Here is a 17235-nt window from a genome sequence, read left to right as displayed (position 1 = left end):
TACTTATGCAACATTTCGAAGCTCCCGCTTCTTTTTCATGCGTTAATGAATACAATGACATCACATCCTATTTAAAGCCATAGGTATCAGTCACACCCAAAGGTGGGTCATGTGTTAATATGCAAATCAAATGTAATATCTGACCAATATGTAAATAGACGACCTGTGTCTCACATACATGTAAAGAGAACATAAATATAACAACAATGTCAAAAAATCACTTTCAACATATTGGTCAAAGTAAAGCAAGGTGTCTGGACTTTTTTGTTCACTATATAATGCGTCCATGTATGGACTAGGTCACGGAATGGGATTGAACTCCACTTCATTTTGTTCTTTTATATATATATATATATATATATATATATATATATATATATATATATATATATATATATATTTATATATATATATATATATATATATATATACATATAGGCAATGTAAGGCTGGTGCACACGGTAAAAGGAATCCCATGCCTGTGTGCTGGTTTCAAAACAATAATAATATTAATAGTTAGAAAAACAAACCGCACCAACCAGGACTTAGTAAAAGAAAAAAATTCCAAAGTTTATTTTCAACGTTTCGGCTCTGTGGCTCGAGCCGTCTTCAGGAGACGGCTCGAGCCACAGAGCCGAAACGTTGAAAATAAACTTTGGAATTTTTTCCTTTTACTAAGTCCTGGTTGGTGCGGTTTGTTTTTCTAACTATATATATATATATATATATATATATATATATATATATATATATATATATATATATATATATATATATATATATATATATATACACATTTATATATATATATATATATATATATACACATATATATATATATATGTTCACTTATAGTGGTTCACTTATATTCACTTATATGCTACATGCTCAGCGGCCAGATTAAAAGAAAATGATGATGTTATCCAAAGAGGTCAATGGGGCCTTTGAGAAGTCTCAGTTTTTCCATAGCATATATATGATCACATTATTCAGCATAGGCATTTCCCCTGCCCTAATCACATGCAGCAGACCTTTAAAACAGTCCCCCTTTTATAGGAAAAAAGCTGTTTGATGCACAAGCCCTGAAGTATTTTTAATAAGCCCTTTTATATTTCAGAAGCACAAAAAACTGTTTTTGGTTAATAATGCAAAGTTGTTATAAGTGTTATTCAGATGTTCTTGTAATAATACCTGTGCGGCGGGGTCGTCCGTCGCGCCATCGGCGGGGACGCCCGCCGCACCATCCTGTTCTCTAGCCGTGCCAGTGTGTAAGCGCTGGCGCCGGCTCTTCCCTAACGGCGCGTCCCTTCATATTTAAAGGCGCAGGCGCGTCCCTTCATATTTAAAGGCGCAGGCGCGCTGACGTATGACGTCAGCGTGCAAAGGCGCGAAATTCAAAAAGTATTTAAGGCCATTTTTTCCACAGCACCTTGCCCGTGATAGGATTTGTTCCTGGTGCTATTAGCTGTTGCTATTTTTTTTTTAATCTGATCCTGAATATCTGTTTTGACCCTTGCCTGCCTGTCTGACTACATACCTCCCAACTGTCCCTTTTTCGGAGGGACAGTCCCTCTTTTGACAGCTCAACCCGCAGTCCCTCATTTGTACTGGAAAGTCCCTCTTTTCTCTGCACTGAACAGCCAGAAAAAGAAACAAAGTTTCTCTTAATTGGCTTTTAGCAGAGAGCTAACAGGTGCAAATAAGATACTTTGTAACAATTTTGAGACACAAAAACACAGTTTAGATAAGTAGAAATATTTTCAAACTTTCATAACCTGGCAAATTTTGTAAAACAAACATGGTAATTAGGGGGTGTGGCCACAGAAAGGGGTGTGGTCCAAAAAATTGCTGCGCTACGTACGGAAAAAAAAAATTTTGTCCCTCTTTTTACTTCCAAAATGTTGGGAGGTATGTGACTATTCTGATCTCTGGAACCTGACCCTTGCCTGAAACCGACCTTGACTCTGCTTAATCCTCCTGTTTGACGTTCTGGTTTGACCTCTGCCTGTTATTTGACTCCGATTCTGCCTCAACCCATTTGATTGACAACCCGGTTTGACCCTTGCCTGCCTGACAATTCTTGATATCTGCCTGCCTCGACCCAGCCTGTCTGACGATTCTCTTGCCTGCTCCATTTGTACCGTGACCTTCGGCCCAAAAGACTATCTACCTGCCGTGCCCCTCTGCTAGCCAGAACATCTCGCCTTGTACCCCTCGTTAAGTCCAGGTGGCACCCAATTAAGCTGAGGGCTCCTCCCGAAGCCCAACGGTGGTCACACTACTGGTGAAGCCGAGCCGAGACCAGGGTACTTGGCACCTGTTCTGGTATTGGGTGCCGGCCGTGACAGTTCTGAGTATCTTTTGTAATGGTGATTAAGAGGGAAGATAATGGCTCCTGTGCAAAAGACTGAGCATATTTTTGCAGTTTATTTCTATTAAAGATTTAAGCAGCTTAAAGGGAAACTATTTGCTACAAATAAATTTACTATTGACTCAAATTTGATGTGGGTTGTTGGTTTCAGGGAATTTCACCATATATGCTAGGCACTTCCAGTTTAAATATCAAATCTTTTCCTGCCATATCTGCAGTCTATCCAGGCCTCACTGTAATCCCCTAGCCTAGCCAATCGCCACAAGATGGCGAGTCCAGATTAACAAGCCCATGCTGGCATTTGGTTACAATTCTGGACTGTCCCATCTAAACTTAAGTGTAGAAAGCACAATGCAAAAAACATGGTGGATTGTGTCATTTTTTTTCCCTTTGCACCCATCTTTGCATATAGTAAATAGCCTGTTTACTTCCGTATTTCCATCAGCTAGTGCTAAAATGCCTGATAACTCCCCATTCCATCTGTCATTGATAGAAATACAAGCAGGCTATTTTTGTCCCAAAAACCTGGCCACAACCTGCCTGTCACAAGCTGTGACACATGGCTGCCATGCATGCCAATCACCAAAGACTTGCCAGTGGAGGAGTGCTAAATGCACCAAAAACTGAAGAATAATAAAAGCCAATATTTTGATTCGCTTTTGCCATTGGTTAATTTAGCAACACTACATATGTAAGCATATATATATGTATAGGTTGATAAATGTCCCAGACAAGAATCGAAATGTTGATTCAGTAGAAGAAAACTTTTGATGCAAGATGGATAGACTTGTCTGGTACCTACAGTATTACAGATTGGGAAAGGTAGGTCAGCTGAGACAGTTCTAAGGGAACACTTGGACAGATAGGGTACAGAAAGATTGATGACAATAATAAAAAAAGATGGTTTGTATAGGCAAACGACAATTAATACTGAACTATAATATGTGTATATGAATGGAAAAAAACAGATAATACTGCCCCCCCCCCCTTATTATTATCTGTGTTTGGGTATAATGCCCTTCAAGTAACTTTGATTTTTTTTTCCACTGGAACTGGAGGGTTTTCCCTTTGCTGTGTTGTCAATATATATTGACTTATTTGGTTCATGACCCTGTACTAGCACATTTCACCTCCTATAGTAAGTACTTATTAGGATTCAAGTGGTGTGAGCTGAGGAACGTTGAGCTTTTCTGCAGTAACCAGCCTTCTCTAATCCCACTACCCTTTTTCCTGGATTCTGTGGTGTGTCCCCAAGGCTTTTGTTCTGCAAGCTGAATACCTTGTTAAGGTAGAACCACTCCCACTGATGTGCTGAACTAATAAATGCTCTGTTTCCTCTCTTTGCAGCTGATCAATGGTGGAAATATTGTAAGTGCTGAGGCAGCATGGGATCATGTCACCATGGCCAACCGTGAGTTGGCGTTTAAAGCTGGTGACGTCATCAAGGTCCTGGATGCTTCTAACAAGGACTGGTGGTGGGGTCAGATCGACGATGAGGAAGGATGGTTTCCGGCCAGCTTTGTCAGGGTAAGTGAAATGAGAGATTACTTATTGGTATGGAATTAATGCTAAATTTGTGCCCCTTCATTTTGCTTTTCCCCACCATCCTCTGCTTCTATATCACCTTTTTTTCATGAGCTTGCATCAAAATATATAAAATTGTATGATAAATGGTATAGCCATTGGTGCTGTGGACAGAGCCCTGTGATTGTATACGTATAATATCCAAAAAAAATTAGGTACACTCCAAAGCAAGGTAAATCAAATACAACTGTTTATTATACATCACCATAAACAAGACCAAGGTTTTTTAACCCAATATGAATGTCCATAAAGATTCCTATAGGGATTAAAACATTGGTCCCTGCTTTGCCTTTACATCTTTTTAGGTTAAAACGGTGCTTCTACTGCATGTGATACCATGCCAATCTTTGGTCCATACAAACACAAGGAGGGAGGAAATGCAAGGCAGAAAAGAGCTACAACCAACCAAAGTTGAGTTCCCACAGTGGGCCGCACACTTATGAAAACAGTGTAAAAGTGGGGCAGTGCACAATTTCACACTATGGGGGTAAAATCAGAAAAACAAACTGGTAGTGATTGGGTGTATTGGGAGGACAAGTAAGAGACAGAACATTTGCACCAGGGCTCAAAGACCTTAAGTTACATGACTGCCCTTATTGTAAGCATCTGATTTATCATTTGTGCACATAAGGCACACTGAGGGCTATCGCTTAGAACTGAGGGTAAAACTGTGGGAGTCAGCACAAAAACCATGCAGTAAATGAGCCCACTGTTCGTTATAATAGCTGTAAAACATGAATCATAAGAATTGCTGTGTCTTTATGAGGCAGCACACAAATACATGGTTTTCCAAAAACATAAATCATAATCAAGTCAATGCAAAGGTGAGGAAAGTCTCTCCTATGTTACTTTATTATAACAGTACAGAACTGAGCAGAAAAGCAGCTCCAAGGTCCTTAGTTCCACTTCCACCGATCACACCACCTCTGCATCCTTCCCATCTCTTCCAGCCGTGACCTGGTTAGACTTTTTTTTTGCCAAATCCCAAATGAATACACTTCTATTTTTGGAAAATCTCATAGGATTTAACCTGGGATTTCCATATTTTATTTTTGTTTTCGCATCATGATATTATACAATAGCAGCTTATCTTCCATAAGTGAGCGTTTTTATCTGTCACTATGGCAGGGGCCTGTTAGAATTGCAGATTTCCACATTACCATCTATTTACATGGATCAGCATCATGGGATACAGGCGGTTCACTGCACATACTCCGGGGCTGGCTGTCAACTTAAGAGATGAAGGAAAAAGAAAGGTGGGTTTGGATGTGCTCCAAATTATATCTTGGGAAATATATAGAACTCAGGGAGACAATCCACCTCCAATGATACAAGTAGTGCCTGGGTGCAAAGAATAAACAGTGGTGGAAGAGGTTTAATATATGGTTTAATTTATGGCTAAAATCAACTGACTTGTTTCTCATGGGCCATTGCTGATATGAATGATGATTCTGAATAATATTTATAAAGCGTTGTGGAATATGCTGACACAGAATAATAATAGGTCAATGGTAGCCACACCAACCATGGGTGTTTTCAGCCATCTGAAACACACTGCTTGGAAACCACTTTGTGTGACATTAGATTAAGACTGCATTGTGTGGATCCAACAGCATAGTAAATGGAATTTCATTCCATTAAAAGGGTGGTTCACCTTTAAGTAAACTTTTAGTATGTTATATAATGGCTAATTCCATTGGTTTTAATTATTTATTTTTTAGTTTTAGAATTATTTGCCTTTTTATTCTGACTCTTTCCAGCTTTCAAATGACCCCCATCTAAAAAGCAAATGCTCTGTAAGGCTACAAATGTATTGTTAATGCTAATTTGTATTTCTCATCTTCTAGTAAGGTCCTCGCCTATCCATATTCCAGTCTCTTATTCAAATCAGTGCATGGTTGCTAGGGTAATATGGATTCTAGCAACCAGATCGCTGACATTGCAAATTGGAGAGCTGCTGAATAAAAAGCTAAATAACTCAAAAACCACAAATAGTAAAAAAAAATTAAAACCAATTGCAAATTGTATCAGATTATCATTCTACATCACACTAAAAGTTAACTAAAAGGTGAACAACCTCTTTAAGGCTACTGCCACACCATGCATTTCATTTTGGGTACTGGAGAAACACCTGGAACCATCTGTGCCACTTACCATGGATGTGAGTGGTAAAAGCTGTCACTGCTTGTACAGGTGGATTTCACGCCAAAACAGTTGACACTGAAGTAAGTGGCAAATAGTACAGGTGGTTTGGGGTATTTTTTGTCCAATGGAGATATATCAGAAATTAAGTACAGGTATAGGACCTGTTAACCGGAATGCCCGGGATCTGGGATTATCTGGATAAGCAGTCTTTTTGTAATTTGGATCTCCATACTTTAAGTCTACTAAAAAAAAAATATTTAAAATTAATTAAACCCAATACTATTGTTTTGCTTCCAATTAGGATTTTATATATATATATATATATATATATATATATATATATATATATATATATATATATATATATATATATATATATATATATATATATATATATATAAAATATAGTAAAATTAGTTATTTGATTAAAAAGGAGCCTATGGGAGGTGGCCTTCCAGTAATTCAGAGCTTTCTGGATAGTGGGTTTCTGGATAATGGTTCCTCCATAACTGTATATGGTGTGTCATTAGGCTGCTCCTAGAGAATATCAGTGGTGAAGATCAGGAAAACTGTTGATTACACCAGTGTAGTATAGACAACTGGGATGTATAAACAAAGTATTTAGTGGGCAAAGATTGCTAGTAATCCATAGCAGTTATTACTTTCTTTTTCCTCCTTGTTTGGGCTTTTGCCTTTTCTTGTTCAAGATACTTGATTTAGAAACAAGCACCAGCATCTAAACAAGATTTATATTGATCACTTGGTAATTTCAGTTCTTTTGTAATTAAGGAAGCCACATTTTAAATTGACTTCATGGTTTATTTCTTTATGGTTGTTGAATTATTAGCCTGTCTATTTTGCTTATTTCTAGCCTGCAACTGGAAATCCTCCTGGGTTGTCAGAGGCACTTACCTTGGCAACAAAAAAGCAGATTAATTGGGAGGCTTAAAGGAATACTGCCATGGGAAAAAATGTTTTTCCAAAATGAATCAGTTAATAGTGCTGCTCCAGCAGAATTCTGCACTGAAATCCATTTCTCAAAAGAGCAAACAGATTTTTTTATATTCAATTTTGAAATCTGACATGGGGCTAGACATTTTGTCAATTTCCCAGCTGCCACCAGTCATGTGACTTGTGCCTGCACTTTAGGAGAGAAATGCTTTCTGGCAGGCTGCTGTTTTTCCTTCTCAATGTAACTGAATGTGTCTCACTGGGGACCATTAAGAGGGATATATTTTTCTTATGAGGCATTTTCTGATTGATATCATGAGCACTATTTCTCTACTAAATATCTGTTAGCAGTTTTGATAAATGTTATAATGATTTTTAAGAATTAGGTTTTTAAAAAAATGGAAATTGCTTTCAGAAAGAGCATTGGTGGCATACTAATTGATAATAAGTTTTGTGAAGGTGAACTGCCCACTCTGAAACAGGGCACAGAGGCCTGCCCCTATTTGCACACCGAATGGGGCCTGAATTGGCCTGCTTAGAAACAACACAAACTTTCCAGAGAGCCCTGTTCCCTTCTGGGGTCAACAAGTCAAATCATTAAAGAAGTACACAGTGTCAATGAATCAAGGTAGAATCACAGATTGTCTGTCTAAAAGAAATGTTATATTATTTACTCTATTTCATGGCTAAAACACCTAAATAGATTAAAACAACAAATATTAATCAAACAGTATCTATATTATTGCTTTACGTATAATACTTTACATAGTCTTCATGCCCTGGTCCAACTCTTATCTTTGCCAGAAAATAAACTTGCCTGGGCACTATTATAGCACCAGGATGCCACCTTCTCTGTAGTCCAAGGGATCTCGTATGGCTGCCTAGGGCTGAGCGCATGTGCAGTAAAATAAAATATACTGATTGGACCTGAGAAGCTGAACTTGTTCTACTGCACATGCTCTCTGCCGAGGGCCTCAGCAAAATTCCTGGGAGAAACAATATAGCAGCATGGGAATCATTAGACTAGTACCTGGGGCAGGCATGTTTTTCAGTGAAAAGGAGCAGAACCCAGGGTCTGGGGTAAGTGGTATAAATTTGGCAATGCACAGTTATTAAGCCTTTCTTCATCTTTAAGAAAGAACTGTCAAAAGTGCCCTAATCTACTGTACATGTACAATTGCCCTTAAAGTCCCATGAAATTAAGAGTTCTGATTTAGGTCATCTGCACACTAAAGATTCAGTGCACTCCTGTTATAAGACCAGGGCTCGGGTGCTGCATATGAATGAGAAAAGATTTACAAAAGATAGTGACATATTGATCACCACCACATTTTTTGGGGAACAAAGCGCTGCATATTATGTTGTAAAAAAGACTGAGCGCTGTTGGTCTAGGCTAGCGGCAGCTTCCAGGATCAGTTCTAGCAGGATGATCATCTGCTTAGATGTATTTACGTATGCCTACATGCATGGATAGGAAACCAACTGTACTGCAGAACTCCCATCAACAACTCAAACCAACAGCTGGAGAGCTAAACGCTCCCTGTCTCTAGAGTTGCAGTGCCCACATAGCATACCTACTGATTCTAGGTTTAGCTTAAGCAAAGATGTTTGGCACCCTCTGTAGCACATACATGATACATTCACAGAATGGCTGAATCAAGTTAATTCAAAGAAACACAGCATTTCTCAAATTTTTAGAAGTTTGCCCTTAATTGTTATGAGATTATCATTTTCATTAAAAATGTGAAGTTGAGAGAGAGTAATTGAGGCAATCAGATCTGCGGGTAAGTGACAGTGATTAAAACATCACCTTTATTAAAATAATTAAACTCTCCCTTTTCTTGCAAATGCAGAACAAGCAAGCTCATTCAGCTGTTACATTATCATTTGGAAGTGGATGTTGATGGTCTCAGAATAGCTGAAGATGGGAATTGCTAAGTGAGAGTGCATCTCACAATTTGCTGTAATATTAATACAGCTGTGGGCATGTAAGGGTTGCAACCAAAATATGATTAGCAGTCTCTGTCCCAGGCTTGCAACCAAAATATGATTAGCAGTCTCTGTCCCACGGGAGCTTACACTCTAAAATCCCTATCTCATTCACACATCCATTAGTGGCAGTTTCATCATGAGGCAATAAAAACTTGAAAATAAAATGTCTAATAAAAGTAAATGGGACTTTATAATGATAAATGTGCAGTGGTTTTAAAGTTATTTGTAAATGTAATTCCTATTGACAGCAGTATTTGCAAGCCTTATTTGCTGGCTTCTGCTACATTGATTTAGGAGTCAGGACCAGGAGTACAGAGAATGTAGACTGGTACAGGTAGACTGCTTTAAATAACAATTAAGTTTGCAAATACTTTTTCTTTCTTTATGCCCAAACCAGTTTTTTTCGTGGAGATTCCCTTTAATAAGAACAAAAGTGAAACTAGGAACAAAAAATAGTTTAGCTGATGTGAACTGGTTGGAGTATTGTACTGTCATAATTCAGTTATTATGAGTTTGATTCAGTTATTATGAGTTTTATGAGGTCTGGCCTCATAACAAAAGTCTGCTGTTCATTCAGTTTGATCTAATGTGATTAAGTGCCCCTAGTCTGTTGCCTTTGGTTTATAATAAATGGCTCTTCTGAAAAAGTAGTCAGCAAATTCATTATGCAAAATATCTGCTTGTTATGGAGCTGAAGATGTCCAGCTGACCTTACTTTTCATGTTGGGTCTCGTGGCAGAGTGCTCTGGTCAGGCTTTGCTCCACTAACTTATTGTACCCACTGAGTGGGCTTGGCAGGAATGCCACTGTGTGCATCACCCAGTCTCAGCCTGGGCATCTTTAAAGAGGCCCATTGTTTCCACTTCAGCTGAAAACTAGGGAATGTTCAAAGCATCCATTTAACATGTTCCAGCCAATAGAAACACTGCATCTTTAGCAGAAGCTTTAGTGTTGTTTGCATTACAGATTAAAAAAACAGGTTGGAAGTACTGGCGGGTCCCCCAGGCAGTCCAGCCAGCTATGTGGTGCCCCACCCAATACGCAGACGTGTACGAACGAGGACGCGAGGGTGTAGGTGCACACAAACGGGGAAGTGCGTGGTTGGGCACAAATGAGCGCGGAGGGCCTGCGTCAGCACCCACTTAACTTTTTTCAGTGGCGGACTAAGGGTAGGCTGCCTATGAGGTATGTGCCTGGTGCCCCCCAAGCTTGTGGCACGTGCCTCTTCTGCCTACCCCTAGTTCCAGCCCTGGTTGAAAGCAAGTGAAAAATATAGGGTAACGTGGCTTTCTCTTTATCTACTTTATATGGTATGAGTAGGGTTGCCACCTTTTCTGGAAAAAAATACTGGCCTTCCTATATATTTATCTTTTTTTCCTATTAATACATTGGGAATAGACATCATTTTTACCGGCCAGGTGGCAACACTAGGTATGAGTGTTTGATTTATAGTGCTAATATTTTTGTCACTATAGTCTATGAGAAGGGTGGTTTCTGCTGCTACAGTTGAGTTTTCCCATTTGCCAATAGCAGTTGTTTCCAGCTGCCCACTGTGTCCACGATGTTAGACCACACCACTCTGATCATTTAGTCCATATTTCTTTCATGTTATATGTGAATTACAGAAGTACAGGAGAAATATATGAAGGTTATGAACAGCAAACCAGAGAACAATGCAGTTATTTAAGGTTCAAACATCATTCTGAAATAGTAAACCCTTCATACAAAAGAAAACAAAAGATTCCAAGGAATTAAGTATCATGTCCAGGATGAAAAGAGTATATAAACCAATTTGAATGAGGTATTCAAGCATAAAATCCATCAGAGGCCAATTCGTACTCCTTATAGCCCAACGTGATGCAAATGGTTTCGAGCTAACCAGTGAATTCCTCCGCTACTGCATAGACACATGGCTAAATGAAAATATAGATTTGACACTGTAGAAGAACCAAGGTTCCTATTTTGCTAAAACCTTTTCCAGCTCTGGATGTGTTTTTTGTATGTACTTGTTGTCTTTTGAAAATAAACCCTCTTTCACCACAGCTCTGGGTGAACCAAGAAGATGGTGTGGAGGAAGGGACAAGCGAGGTGCAGAATGGGCACCTGGACCCGACCTCCGATTGCCTGTGCATTGGCAGAACACTTCAAAACCGAGATCAGATGAGAGCTAACGTCATCAATGAAATCATGAGCACAGAGCGGCACTATATTAAGCACTTGAAAGACATCTGTGAGGTAAGCACATTTTGCGGGAGCAGCAGGGACTTGGCTGTGAGTCATGAAATCATAGCACTGTAATAAAACTGGTTGGCTCTTAAAATGTTTGTGTAACACAATGTGGACAAATTGCCAATTGTTCAATTGTGCTGTATCCTTTGTCACCCCCCGGCCCCTAATTTACACACAGATAAACCAACTATGGCAGCAAATCAGGGCCTATTTCACTCTTTCTGTTTTTTATCATTGGGTGGTGCTGCTTCTCTGTTGGAGAAAGTAGAAATAGCATTTGTGATGCCGTACATGTCATATGGCCAGATAATCTTTGGTTGCTGTGTTTTTATGTATAAATTATTGTGTGATGGAGGTTGTGGATCCTTTTCTAGCAGCATATTGCAGTGACTCAAGCCAGCCGTATGCTTTATGACTGCAACATCAGTGTAACTTTTTGTGACTTGCTGGTGTGAGCCCATTCTGTGACTGAAGATACTGTACATGTAGGTAGCCAGTTAGATATAACCAGTGGTATCCAAGCAGGCAAACGGACATTAGTTGCTCTCAGTGCAGCAAATCATCCAGTGTGTGTGGACCACTGACAATGTGCATGTAGTAGCAACTGAAAGGCAGTTATTCTGATTGCTACCATCTCTACTAGAAGCCTAAAATTTGATCAAATCTAATAGGTGTGGAATGAACTTGCCAAAATTGTTCTCTACAAAATCCTACGCTGGTTTTTGTGCCAAGTCTATTATTGGATTGATAAAATCAGATCTTTATTTTGTGGTTTCCCCTCGTGACTTCTCTCTCTTGGCTGTGTGTTACTGAAAATGATGCAGAGTTATATGGTAATTAAAAAGTCACATTGCTACTTAAAGGCCGCTTGGGAGAAAACAAAGCAATGTTCTACCCTAATTATCTTTGTTTTCTGTATATCTTTAGTTGTGAAGTTAGATTGTAAGCATTTTTGAGAAGGTTACTCTCCTTATTGCCTCTCTGTAATTTAGGTACTTGCTGGAGTTTGTCTGACACTTCACAGCAAGAGTGTGTATCTGAGAACAGCATGGACAACCCAGTTCTCTGTTTCCCTATCCAATCACAGAATATGACCTTTTCTCTCTCTTAGTCCGTTTGCTCCAGCGGGGAGCATAGGGCCTCAACGACACTCCTCCAACGAACTCGGTTCGCAGCGGTCTTCTTCAGCTGAGCCCATGTCCATCCGGCTGCCTTCATTTCAGCCTCCATGCACCTCCTCCATGTCTGTCTTGGCCGGCCAACTTTTCTTTTCCCTTGTGGGTTCCACTCAAGGGCTTGCCTTGTGATGTTGTCAGAACTTTTTCTGAGGGTGTGGCCTATCCAGCCCCACTTTCTTCTTCTGATTTCTCGGTCGATGGAGATCTGTTTTGATCTTTTCCATAGGCTGATGTTGGAAGTTTTCTGTGGCCATCTGATGTGTAGGATGTGTCATAGGCAGCGGTTGATGAAGGTTTGGAGCTTACTTGTGGTTGTCATGGTCAGTCTCCAGGTTTCCTAACCATAAAGCAAGACTGCTTTCACATTGGTGTTAAAAATACGAATTTTGGTTTGTTGTGAAAGGGCAGTGGAGTTCCAGATGGGACGTAAGGTGTTAAATGCATGTCTGGCTTTGTTGATACGGCTCCTGATGTCCTCATCTGCTCTTCCATCCTTGCTTACTACGCTGCCCAGGTAGACAAACTTGTCCACGTCCTTAATGTCAACTCCTTGCAACTGGATTTGATCTTGCTGCTGGTTGTTAATCCTCATGGTTTCTGTTTTGTTAGTGTTGATCTTGAGGCCAGTTTTTGCTGCTTCCTCTGATAGACGTGTGAGTTTCTGCTGTGCATCTTGTTGTCTGTGCGACAGGAGGCTGACATCATCTGCAAAGTCTAGGTCCTCCAAGATTTTAGTGAAGGACCAGTGGATTCATGTGTTGGCATTTTGTGTAGAACTCTTCATAATCCAGTCTACTACCAACAGGAAGATGGTTGGTGACAACATGCTGCCTTGTCTCACCCCCGTCCGCACTTCAAAAGGCTCTGTCATTTTTCCTTTATGCACAACCTGGCATGTGGAGTTGTTGTAAAGTTGTTTGATAATGGAGATGAATTTTGGTGGTATCCCATAATGTGCCATAAGTTTCCAGACGACCTCTCTTATCTACGCTATCAAAGGCCTTCTCAAAGTCTACAAAGATTGTGTAAAGTGGAGACTGCCATTCCAGTGATTGTTCTATGATGATGCGCAATGTTGCAATGTGGTCCGTGCAAGATTTGTCCTGCCTGAAGCCTGCTTGCTCATCTCGCAGTCGTTTGTCTAGAGCCTCCCTCAGTCTCGGCAGCATGATTCGTGTGAGTACCTTGCTAGGTACAGATAGGAGCATGATGCCTCGCCAGTTGTTGCAGTTGGAGAGGTCGCCTTTCTTGGGAAGTTTCACCAGATGCCCTTCCCTCCACTCTTTTGGCATGCTTTCCTGCTCCCAGACTTTCTGAAGCAGTGGGTATAGCATGTTCGTGGTTGTTATGACGTCCGCTTTTAGGGCTTCAGGTGGGATACCATCTGTACCTGATGCTTTCCCAGCCTTGATTTCTTTTACTGCTGTGATGATCTCGGCTCTACTGGGTGGGTTGGTGTTGATGTCCAAAAGGCTGTCTGCGGTGGGATGAGTGGAGGCTGCTCTAGAGGTGGCCTGTTGAGGACTTCTGCAAAGTGCTCGACCCATCTCGTTCATTCTTGGCCTTCGTTGGTAATGGTGCGGCCTTCTTTGTCCTTTGTTGCACATGATGGCTGTGTGTTCTTGCCTGCGAGAGTTCTGGTGATCTCATACAATCGCTTCATGTCCTGTTTCCCTGCTGCCGTTTCTGCCTCCTCTGTAAGGTCGTGGATGAATTTCCTCTTATCCGCTCTACAGCTCTTTTTCACCATACGATTTGTCTCCCAATACTGTGCTTGGAGATCCATCTTCTCCTGATGATTTTGACGATTATTCATCTTCTGTTTAAGTTCTTTTCTTTCAGTCATAAGATCCCATGTACCCGGTGACAACCATTCCTTGTGCTTTCTGTTCTTTTTCCCCAGGACTTCTTGGCAGGTATCCCTCCAGACTTTCTTCAGCTCCAGCCATCTGCTAGTGCCTCAAAGCGGTTCTTCAAGCTGCACTGGTATTCTGTAGCTTTATTTGCATCTTTCAGGCTCTGCACATTGTATTTGAATGCTGGCCTCTGTGCCTGGTCCCTGTGTGCCCTTAGCTTCAGCCTCAGTGTCGCCTGCACTAGGTGATGGTCTGACGCAGCATCCGCCCCTCGCTCACCCTGACGTCTAGTAGACTCCTCCTCCACTTTTGACCAATGGTGATATGGTCGATCTGGTTCTCTGTCTTTCCATCAGGGGAGGTCCAGGTCTTCTTGTGGATGCTCTTGTGCGGGTAGACGGTGCCTCCAATGAAAAGCTCGTTGAAAGCACAGAAGTCAATGAAGAGTTCTCCATTTTCATTTTTCTCCCCCACTCCATGTTTGCCCATGATTACTTCTTTTTCGGTGTTGTCCTTCCCAACTTTGGCATTTAGGTCTCCCATAAGGATCTTTAAGTCCCTTCTATGTATCTTATCAATAGCTGCCTGCAATGCACTGTAAAACTCTTCTTTCTCTTCTTCTTTTGCAGTGTTAGTAGGTGCATAACACTGAGTGATGGTAACGTTTCTTCCTTTGGACTTGAATCTAGCTGACAGGATTCTCTCTGAGATTGGTTCCCACTCCATCAATGCCGTAGCTGCCTCTGCTGTCATAAGCAGTCCAACTCCATACATGTGCTGTTTTTGTGGGCCAGAGTAGATGATAGTTTCTCCGCTCGCCAGTCGTTGTTGTCCGTTTCCTGTCCATCTTATTTCACATAATCCTAGTATGGTGATCTTATAGCGGTCCATCTCCTTGGTCACTTGTGCTGTTTTACCGCTTTCGTAAAGGGTGCGGACATTCCATGTTCCGATCTTTGTTTTGGTCTTGGCTGATAGAAGATTTATCAGCGCACTGGCTTCCCTAGGGCTTTCACCAGATTGCGTCATAAGCTCTGATGGAGAGAAATCATCGCCAACCAAGTTGCTTTCTGATTGTGTCGTTGTGGTTTCTGTATCAAATTATTTTTTTAACGAGAATGGGTTGTTGGCCCATAGCCCAACCCCCAACCTGGAGGGCCAGGGACTGCACTTCATCTGGTCTCTATCCTTTGACCTGTCTGGCATGGGTGGCCCTGCCAGGAGTATAAGCTCCAGCCAGCATAGCTCTCTGGGTTATTGAGACACTCAAGCCCTCCCACCACGTCAAGGTAGCAGTCCATGGGAGAGAATACCTTTTGCTCTAGTCTTTTTTATGAAAAAGACTAGAATATGACCTTTTGCTCTAGTCTTTTTCATAAGCATGTAGGATTCTGTTTTCCTTTTTCCATTCCAAAACTATTGCTCCAAGACAGTGGTTGTCAGATATTTTCAGCTAAAGCCCCCTTCGGAGGGCCAGCCTTTGGTTGCGGCTCTAAAGGGCACGTCAACCACAAAATAAAAAATTACCTAATAAAATAAAACATAATTTCTAAGCAACTTTTCAATAAATATTTATTAAAATGTTCTTAAATGAAAGTTATTTGTAAAAAAAAAAAAGCAATTGCTATTGTTCCTGGTTGTTACTTTTTAATCAATGTTGCAGAAGTTTTAGTTCCCCAGCAAAGACTGGTCTGTTGCCTTGTCTTACATTGTTTTGACAGTCTGAGCCACCAGAGCAGAGAATAAAAAGGGACAGACAAACACTGCCTTCAATAGCAATACATATACAAATAACATAAAAACCATATAACATTTTTACTGAATGTATATTGCAAAGTTGCTTAGAATTATTTTTTTGTTTGACATTCCCTATAACAAGGTTACAGATATATAAAAAATAGTTTATCAAGAATACATTTTCACCTAAAGTAGCACCCTAACTGTCCTTCAAGCTGGGCTTTTAGGTGTAGTAGAATAAATAGCTATTCTCCTGGGCTGAGCCCACCGGCCACTGCTCTAAAGACAACTGAGCAACTGATAAAAGCAGGTTATTCTGAATGAAAAATAAAGACAGGAAGCATTTCAGGTAGATTGTTTGTGGTGAGCAGTCAAGACATGTGTCCCTACCAAGCATTAGAAGATACACCTTTGACTACAGTAAGCTCCTCAAACACCTGGTGCAACAAGTATGATGATTATTCTTTATATAGTTCAAATATATTTTACTGTGCTTTTCAGGTACCAGCTGTTTACCAATCATTTTCTGCTCCAGCGTAATTTACAATCTTCGGTCCCTGCTATATGCCATGCCACGTGCAGATATATGTTTGATATATGAATGAATATGAATGTTTCGTAAGCTGTCAGGATCAAGTCACTCAAGGCTTAAAAAAATATAATGAGTTCAGCCCTTCTTGCAAAAAAGTAAATTAAATCCCAGCAGACTTAAACTGTGAAGTTTTGCTGTTATGTTGCTTAAATCTGGCTTCTGGCATATTCAATCAAATTAAAGAGGGATCTTTGGTGCTGTTTGCCGTGCAAGCGCCACTGAGACCTCGTGTTCAGTTTGAAGGCACTTTGTTTATTTAGTGTAATTTAGTATAGAAGCCTGATTATGTGATTATTCTGTGTATTGAATTGCATTAATGTTCTTTGCTTTAGCAACAATGCAGAGTATCTATGTCTAGTAACAGGTACCAAGAACTGTTTTTGTCCACGAGGCCCACTGAGACTGGGGACCCTGGCTAATATTTTGTCTCCAGATTTACAGGCTTGAATTGAAAGTAGAAAAAAATTCAGATTTTGTGCATGAGAGGCTGGGTATATCTGCATATCTGCTAGGAAATTGGCACCTCCTGGAGGTGCTGTAGGAAGGAGGCCCAAGCCTCATCCCGTGCCTTGAAACACATCAGTAAGAGGAATTACCCAA

The 17235-nt window shown here is 40.5% G+C and overlaps 1 protein-coding gene across 4 annotated transcripts in view; it reads left to right on the top strand.

Annotated features, from left to right (window-relative positions):
- Window positions 1–17235, top strand: part of LOC108700542 (rho guanine nucleotide exchange factor 9) — a 258564-nt gene that overhangs the window by 159540 nt on the left and 81789 nt on the right. For all 4 annotated transcript variants that reach the window (XM_041575080.1, XM_041575083.1, XM_041575082.1 and 1 more), the window contains 2 exons: window positions 3719–3898; window positions 11087–11278. In XM_041575080.1, the coding sequence (XP_041431014.1) occupies window positions 3719–3898; window positions 11087–11278 (372 nt within the window). The remainder of the gene's footprint in view (window positions 1–3718; window positions 3899–11086; window positions 11279–17235) is intronic.

This window comes from Xenopus laevis, chromosome 8S (assembly GCF_017654675.1).
Source record: "Xenopus laevis strain J_2021 chromosome 8S, Xenopus_laevis_v10.1, whole genome shotgun sequence".
Classification (NCBI taxonomy): domain Eukaryota; kingdom Metazoa; phylum Chordata; class Amphibia; order Anura; family Pipidae; genus Xenopus; species Xenopus laevis.
This window is presented reverse-complemented; position numbering and strand designations above follow the sequence as displayed.